Below are 8,852 nucleotides of genomic sequence, written 5' to 3'. Positions count from 1 at the left end.
CTAATTTAAAGACCCTTCAAGATGATTCATGAGGGAAATTTACCAGACTCATTTAAAGACTAAGATGAAGAACCAACAACTAGTCATACAAGTTTTCCAGATTTAGGGAAAATATTCAGATTTACACCTACAGTATTATCAACTTTTCAAATTTCAGTCTCCAGTGATCCAAACATCATCTGCTGTCCTTCCTCAGAAGGTCCATCAGAGGTACTGAAATACTGCGCAGTTACACACAAAGCTCAGGTAAAATATCAGTGCTGTCTCCTGTATGGAAAATTTTATTTTGAAGGTACCAGGTCTTATTTTGAAATGAAAGTCGGAGATTGCGTATGTTGTGGAGCAGAAAGGAGCGTCACCGGCTGGAGGAGTAGAAGCTGCTCCGCACGAGACACAAACCCGAAGAGAAGAGAAGAACAATCACAAGTAAACAACAACAAGTAAACACACCAGGGAATAAAGAAGGAGAAGAGACCCGGAGGAGGCCGGAAGCAGCAGAGACTTTGGTTTTCTTCACACACTCCAACAGCTGCTCCAGCTGCCAGTCAGCCTGGATCGGGCCCCGCCCCCTCAGGTAAGCACAGGTGTGTTCACCTGACGACAGTAGCTGTTCTGGAGCACTTTACTCAACACACTGCAGCCAGAGAAAGTACTGCTTCCCCAGTGTAACTGCAGTAAAAGTACACATTCTTAGCTTCATTCAGGTAAAGTATCAGCAGTAAAAGTACTCAAGTGTCCTGGTTAGTCTCCACCCTGTCTCTGACCTGTCTCCGATTTGTTTCTGTTTCATCTCTACCCATGTCTGACTCGTCTCTAACCCGTCCTCACTAGTCTCTCTTAATGTTTTCATGCTGTCTCCTGTGGGAACACTGAATCTGTTCCACAGTGAATATTAAAACAAACCTTAAATCATGTAGAAAACTGTGGTTGGACATTTCTCCAAACGTCTCAGCGTGTCCACAGAGTGTTTCAGTGCTAAACTGTCCCAGCATCTTCATCCACATCAAACTTCAGCCGTCTGAAATGTCTCACACATTGTTCCAGTTCCTTTCTCTCCGTCATTCTCCTGCTCTCTGTTTTCTGTTTTTAGCAGGATGGAGGGAAGCGGCTCGGCAGGAAATCCCAGCGCTGCCTCGTCTCGCTCATTTCCTGCCCCAGCTGACGAGGCAATGCTGCAACCAGACGGCCGAGTCTCAGAGTCTCAGGACGAAGACCAAGAGAGCTGCGAGTCAAGCAGTCTGTCCAAGTCACAGAACCACCAGAGTCCATCGTCTGAGGACCACCGGAGTCCATCGTCTGAGGACCACCAGAGTCCATCGTCTGAGGACCACCGGAGTCCATCGTCTGAGGACCACCGGAGTCCATCGTCTGAGGACCACCAGAGTCCATCATCAGAGAACCACCAGAGTCCATCGTCTGAGGACCACCAGAGTCCATCGTCTGAGGACCACCAGAGTCCATCGTCTGAGGACCACCAGAGTCCATCGTCTGAGGACCACCAGAGTCCATCAGATAGTCAACATTCTGAAGAGAAACCAGACCAGCCAGATCTCACCAAACAAACCAACCACAAGGATTCCCAGAAAGCAGAAAACTTTCCTGAAACAAAGAAACTAAACACACCAGATTCAACTTCTTCAGAAGATAAGCCAAATCCAGATCAACCAGAACCAGAAAGTGTTTCTCCAACTAAACTAGATCAAAATAAACTAGATCCTGTTCCTGCAGGGCAACAAAAATTGAGAGGTTCTCTAAAATTACTACAATCAGATCATCTTTGTGGACACCAGAAGAACCCAGGAATTCCTCTTGGACCAAAACACAAACAACAACCAGGTCAGTCCCAGGATCCACCAGACCAGAGGGACCTTTGTCTTCCAGACCCAGAGCCTGAAGAGGACCCTCGTCCTCCTCCTCCATCGAAGGATTCAACTGCTCTCAGTTCAACACTTGATAAACAAATCCAGAAGGAGCTCAAGTTCCATGTCTCCAAGTCCAAAGACCTGCAGAACCTCCAGGATGCACCTACAGAGAACCTGACTTCAGCTGCACATGAGAGGGATCAGGACCACCAGGACTCTCCTCACCTGAACACCCAGCAGGCTCCTCCTTCTGCAGACCTGCAGACCCACCTGTGTCCTCCCACCGTATCTCCGGCCCCGCTGACTCCGCCCCTCACCATGGAGGCATTCTGTGACCAGGTGCACCCTGACCTGGCAGTTCCTTCTTCAGGTGAGCCCAGACTGTGTGGGTATCTGCAGAAGCAGGGGGGACCACTGAGGGCCTGGAAGCAGCGCTGGTTCACCTACGAGGAGAAGAAGAACCAGCTGTTCTACTACCGCACGCCGCAGGATGTGACCCCGCTTGGCCGAGTGGAGCTCAGCGGTGCCACCTTCACCTACCCACTGAAGGCCGAGAAGGGCACCTTCCACATCAAGACCCCTGAACGCACCTTCGTCCTCAAGGTAGGGCTGCCACAGATCTGCTGGAGTTTCCTGTTCAGACTTTGGTTCTGAATCAACTTTAACATCCTCCTTCATCTGCCCCGGTTCTCCAGGCCGTGACCCAGGAGCTGATGCTCTACTGGCTTCAGCAGCTGCAGGTGAAGCGCTGGCAGCACCGACGGACCAGCTCAGACACAACAAACAACAACAACGCTACAGGTGAGAAACCAGCGTCCACCGGCAGCTGCAGCTACAGAACCAGTTAGTGACACAGCTGGAAGAGTTTATCCTGTTTATATGAATTTAGCTTTATATATTCTGTTGTTTGTGTTGTTTGAGTCTCAGGAGGATGTAAACAGAATAAAACTTTATTTAAAACCAAAGATGTAGGATGCACAGTCAGAAAATACCAAAGCTTTATTTCTCCTCATAAAAACCATTTAAGACAAATTATTTTATCACAAGATGATGGTTTAACTGGTCTGTTGATGGTTTAACTGGTCTGATGATGGTTTAACTGGTCTGATGATGGTTTAACTGGTCTGATGATGGTTTAACTGGTCTGTTGATGGTTTAACCGGTCAGATGATGGTTTAACCGGTCTGTTGATGGTTTAACCGGTCTGATGATGGTTTAACTGGTCTGATGATGGTTTAACCGGTCTGTTGATGGTTTAACTGGTCTGATGATGGTTTAACTGGTCTGTTGATGGTTTAACTGGTCTGTTGATGGTTTAACTGGTCTGTTGATGGTTTAACTGGTCTGATGATGGTTTAACTGGTCTGTTGATGGTTTAACCGGTCAGATGATGGTTTAACCGGTCTGTTGATGGTTTAACCGGTCTGATGATGGTTTAACTGGTCTGATGATGGTTTAACCGGTCTGTTGATGGTTTAACTGGTCTGATGATGGTTTAACTGGTCTGTTGATGGTTTAACTGGTCTGTTGATGGTTTAACTGGTCTGTTGATGGTTTAACCGGTCAGATGATGGTTTAACCGGTCTGTTGATGGTTTCACTGGTCTGATGATGGTTTAACTGGTCTGATGATGGTTTAACCGGTCTGTTGATGGTTTAACTGGTCTGTTGATGGTTTAACCGGTCAGATGATGGTTTAACTGGTCTGTTGATGGTTTAACCGGTCAGATGATGGTTTAACTGGTCTGTTGATGGTTTAACTGGTCTGATGATGGTTTAACCGGTCTGTTGATGGTTTAACCGGTCAGATGATGGTTTAACCGGTCAGATGATGGTTTAACCGGTCAGATGATGGTTTAACCGGTCTGTTGATGGCTTAACCGGTCTGTTGATGGTTTAACCGGTCTGTTGATGGTTTAACCGGTCTGATGATGGTTTAACCGGTCTGATGATGGTTTAACTGGTCTGTTGATGGTTTAACTGGTCTGATGATGGTTTAACTGGTCTGATGATGGTTTAACCGGTCTGTTGATGGTTTAACCGGTCAGATGATGGTTTAACCGGTCTGTTGATGGTTTAACCGGTCAGATGATGGTTTAACCGGTCTGTTGATGGTTTAACCGGTCTGATGATGGTTTAACTGGTCTGATGATGGTTTAACTGGTCTGTTGATGGTTTAACTGGTCAGATGATGGTTTAACTGGTCTGTTGATGGTTTAACTGGTCAGATGATGGTTTAACTGGTCTGATGATGGTTTAACTGGTCTGTTGATGGTTTAACTGGTCAGATGATGGTTTAACTGGTCTGTTGATGGTTTAACTGGTCAGTTGAGGGTTTACAAGGTTAGCTGGTGAGTTCACTTCATACTATCAGTTTTCTGTCTGCTAGTTTCAGTGTGGAACTGTGAAGTCTGGCAGATTTATCTAATTGCGTCTCCTTGCCTTTTCTCTTGTTTTTAATTTTGGTTGCTAATGTTTTGGATGTGGGTGCGTCCTGTGGTTTGCCCGACACCCCCCCAGGGAAGTTGGGAAATCCTTCCTCCAGTTAAGAGCGGCTCAGACTGACTCACTGTTCTCTGAAACACAGAGTCATGCGAATGAGTCGAATGAGGGAATCTCTGACAACACACGCTCATTTGGGTTTAACAAAATGTTTCATGTTTTATTTTTGCTAGAGAAACAGCATCTTCTGCTTGGATTAGCAGCATTCTAACAGTCATGCTTTGTCTTATTTCAGAAAGTCTTCAGCCAGAAACCGCCCTTGGTTTTGTATTTGGGTTGGGGTGGTGTTTCTACAGGACTGAGCTGCTACACCCTCATCAGTCTGATTAGTACCTGAGTGTTGTGAGCTCATTAAATCCCAGCTTTGCATAAGCTAACAATAATGACCCACAAGCACCGAACAAAGCAGAATAACTAATTCACTGAGAGCTTGTTGGCCAAAAATGGAATGTTTTTGCTCATTATGAATATAGAATACCCACATTTGGTCTACATACTTTATCACTTATTCCACTTCTCTAAAACATCTAATTGGATTAGGAGGATTTATACCTAAAAGTATGTGGACAACTAAGCATTACGTGTATAGAGAACACGGTGATGAGTGTCTGCATACTTTTGGAGACATATTTTTACCAGTAGACATCTTAACACATACTGAAATGTGCTAATTTCTCTGTGACAAATACACTATTTGGCCAAACGTATGTGGACAGCTCTGTGTTGTAGCTCAGCTGAAAGATGTCCACATACTTCTGGCCATATGCTGCTTATGCAAACAGTTCAACATGTACAGGAATGTGCTGAATTCTCCGAAACAAATACATTATGCGGTCATCAGTATGTGGACAGTGAAATTTTACAGCTTATGTGATTGATGTGTATTGGTCCCAAAGGTTGTCCAAATACTTTTGGCCATATACTCTATATTCATGCATTTTATTGTGAGGACTTATGGATTTACAGGCGATAGTGTTTGTCCCTAAATCTGTATAACATTGCTGAACCAACACTTTGTTTGTGTTAATTGGCAAGAGCTGTATCAAAGATTAAAATATATTGACAAGGTGAGAATGTAACCATTTTGTCTTTTAAATGAAATGTAATTTTTAAAAAATTATTTAGCCTTTATTTAACCCGGTCGGCCCCATTCAGATACAATGTCCTCTCTTTCAAGGCAAGCCTGGCAAAGAACATTAAAACTGCACCAATTAAAACAGACAGCACCAACTCCCACAACAAAGTATATAAAATACGTGTTGGATAGAAGCAGCAGGATTAAGAATTTATATTACAACAACAACACGTGTGATGCGTAGCTGCTAGCTTTCATGCGGTTTTTAAAAGGCCCAGGGGTGATGAGCTCCTTTAGATTCAGTTTGTCTGAGTTCTCAGAGTGGAAAACGAAAGAACCCCTTACTAACCCAATGTCAAGAGCAGTTTTACCTAAAATCTACGACGTAGAAAGACATCGGACAGTAAGAGTTTAGACGTCACAGACAAGGAGTAGACCTGGCTGCCATCTTGGATTTTGGCCGGAGGAAGCAACGTTTCAGTCCAATGGGCACGTTTGTCAAATTATGATAGAATTGCAAATTTATTCTAACAATATCCTAAATTTGAAAGGGAATCACACATTTCTGAATTGTGCTTTACATTCAGCCTGTAAATCTGCAGTCTGTTTTTGCTATTTCATGGATTTTTTTGCATGCTTCCAAAATGCAGAACTTTTTTTAATAAAGGAGAAGTAAGTAAAATTGCAATTTAATTAAATTTTTTTGCTGAGCTTTACTTATCTGCACTGATCACAGGGCTGTTTGGGAGTGGAGGGGGAAGCAGAGGAGCAGACTTTGTACTGCCCTGTACTGTGTTTAATGAGGCAAGGCAGGATGTGATGCGTTTAAGGCGCTCTTTGATGTCACTCTGTGGAGCTCACAATCACTTCCTGTTGTTGGACTGACTTCAGGGAACAGTACCCACACCTCCACCCACGACCACTCTAGTTTAATCTACTGCAAGTACTTTTCAGTGTCTTAGCCTGTTTCAGGTTTTGTCAGTGTCACATCCACGTTTCATGCAGGTATAAATTAATGAGTGTGGAAGCAGAAGTTGTTGTGAGCTGTATGTGATGCTGGAGGTGGGAGGTCTGTTTCATCATGATCTGATTCTGACAGCAGATAAGCTGCAGGCGGCCAAACAAGAGGAAACACTGAAGAGAAATCAGCCAACAGACACTCCTTGGAGGAGTCAGTTCAGATTTGTTTTTTTGTTGATGTTGTTTTTCAGTACAGGTTTCCTGTCAGTAAGAATTCTGATGATAGAAAGTAAGACTATAAAAAGTGTGAATAAACGAAGGCAGGCGTTAAACTGTGCATGCTGCTGTGTGGGACGTAATCGGCTGTTTGTCAGACTCACTCTTGTTCTGCCGTCGAAGCAGCTCACCTGGTTCTCAGGTATTCTGCTCCTGTCTCGACTTGTGCAGCAGCGTCAGTCGTCGTAGTGTTACGACAGGAGTTCTGACGGTGTGTAGAGCTGTTAGCGCCTCCTACAGGCTGCAGAGGGGATGGCTGTTGGACCTACTGGCTGGTTTAGGGCTTCAGAGGGATTCTTCTGAGTTGTTGCTCTGGCCATAGTCCTCTGAATTCCAGCAGGATTATCCGTCACATGGAGCCTGGAAAGCGAACAGGTGATGCAGCTAACTGGTGCTGCTGGATTCCAGCTCAGTGATTTGTAGGAGAACTTTAAGCTGGACTGGAGTCCGTTACTATGCCAGTTTTTGAGGCTTAGTTTTAAATAAAGAATAAATAGTAATCCCAGTCCTAATTTACAATAACAAATAATAATTTTAATGATACGTGAAGTGGGTAAGATATTTAAAATACATACTAGAGATACAAATAAAGCGAGATAAAAATGTAAAATGACACAAATATTATATACTACAGTACTGCACAATATTACACATTACTTCACAGTACTACAAAATACTACAGAGTATTCCTCAGTACTGCACAGTAATACACCAGTAATACACAGTACTATGCAGTATTCTTCAGTATGTAGAACAGCCGTACTAACAGTACAGACAGAGTAACTACTGTCCTGCACCAATCATACAAATATTACAGATATCTGACTGTTCCTTAAAACAGTCTCACACACTGTTTGTATAAATGCTGTTCACAGATTTCAGAATACAGCAGTAGTATACTGTGTAGTAGTATTCTAGTAGTGTTTAGTGTCGTACAGCCTGTTTAATGGTTCTGAAACAGTAGTAGATGTGACATGTGTTGTGAGAAGGTTTCTGGACTCTCCTGTGGACTGATTGTGGTTTTGTGTGCAGATGACTTCCTGCCTGTGCTGAAGAGTCCGTTGGGTCTGGTAGGGGAGGAGGCGGCACACCTGCCGACACGGACGCCGCTATCCAACGTGTCCATCAAACATCCGCTCATCGAGATCCAGTGAGTGTTTCCACCTAAAACCAGGAGTCTGATCTGCTTCTTGTTGTTCAACTGTCCGTTTCTCACGCTTGTTGTTTGTGAGCAGAAACTCAGTCCACAGTCTGAGAAAGAGGACATCTCAGGAGTGGAGCCAGAGTGTGTTCCATGTAGAAGCTCCACCGTGGATTCCCCCAAACACTGCAGACAGCAGCAGCACGGCCAGTACACAAGGTACTACACGGTGCTACACGGTGCTACAAGGTACTACACAGTGCAATGCAGTACTACACGGTACTACACGATACTATACGGTACTACACGGTACTACACGGTACTACACAGTACAATGCAGTACTACACGGTACTACACGATACTATACGGTACTACACGGTACTACACGGTACTACACAGTACAATGCAGTACTACACGGTACTACACGGTACTACACAGTACAATGCAGTACTACACGGTACTACAAGGTACTACACAGTGCAATGCAGTACTACACGGTGCTACAAGGTACTACACAGTACTACACAGTACAATGCAGTACTACACGGTACTACAAGGTACTACACAGTACAATGCAGTACTACACGGTGCTACAAGGTACTACACTGTAAGAACTAGGACCTGGTCCTGACGTGTTTGTGACTCTCTGTAAGGACTAGGACCTGGTCCTGACGTGTTTGTGACTCTCTGTAAGGACTAGGACCTGGTCCTGACGTGTTTGTGACTCTCTGTAAGGACTAGGATCTGGTCCTGACGTGTTTGTGACTCTCTGTAAGGACTAGGACCTGGTCCTGACGTGTTTGTGACTCTCTGTAAGGACTAGGATCTGGTCCTGACGTGTTTGTGACTCTCTGTAAGGACTAGGATCTGGTCCTGACGTGTTTGTGACTCTCTGTAAGGACTAGGATCTGGTCCTGACGTGTTTGTGACTCTCTGTAAGGACTAGGACCTGTTCCTGACGTGTTTGTGACTCTCTGTAAGGACTAGGACCTGGTCCTGACGTGTTTGTGACTCTCTGTAAGGACTAGGACCTGT

The 8,852-nt window shown here is 44.6% G+C and overlaps 1 protein-coding gene across 1 annotated transcript in view; it reads left to right on the top strand.

Annotated features, from left to right (window-relative positions):
* Nucleotides 1–232: 232 nt before the first annotated feature.
* The window catches only part of LOC110966818 (TBC1 domain family, member 2), a 30,943-nt gene continuing 22,323 nt past the window's right edge, over nt 233–8,852 (top strand). The window contains exons 1-5 of the mRNA XM_051954037.1: nt 233–574; nt 1,091–2,465; nt 2,558–2,663; nt 7,707–7,824; nt 7,910–8,034. Coding sequence (XP_051809997.1) covers nt 1,095–2,465; nt 2,558–2,663; nt 7,707–7,824; nt 7,910–8,034 — 1,720 coding nt within the window. The 5' untranslated portion in view covers nt 233–574; nt 1,091–1,094. The remainder of the gene's footprint in view (nt 575–1,090; nt 2,466–2,557; nt 2,664–7,706; nt 7,825–7,909; nt 8,035–8,852) is intronic.

The sequence above is a fragment of the Acanthochromis polyacanthus genome, chromosome 10 (assembly GCF_021347895.1).
Source record: "Acanthochromis polyacanthus isolate Apoly-LR-REF ecotype Palm Island chromosome 10, KAUST_Apoly_ChrSc, whole genome shotgun sequence".
NCBI classification, from domain to species: Eukaryota; Metazoa; Chordata; class Actinopteri; family Pomacentridae; genus Acanthochromis; species Acanthochromis polyacanthus.
Note: the sequence above shows the minus strand (reverse complement) of the source record. Positions and strands in the feature narration are given on the sequence as shown.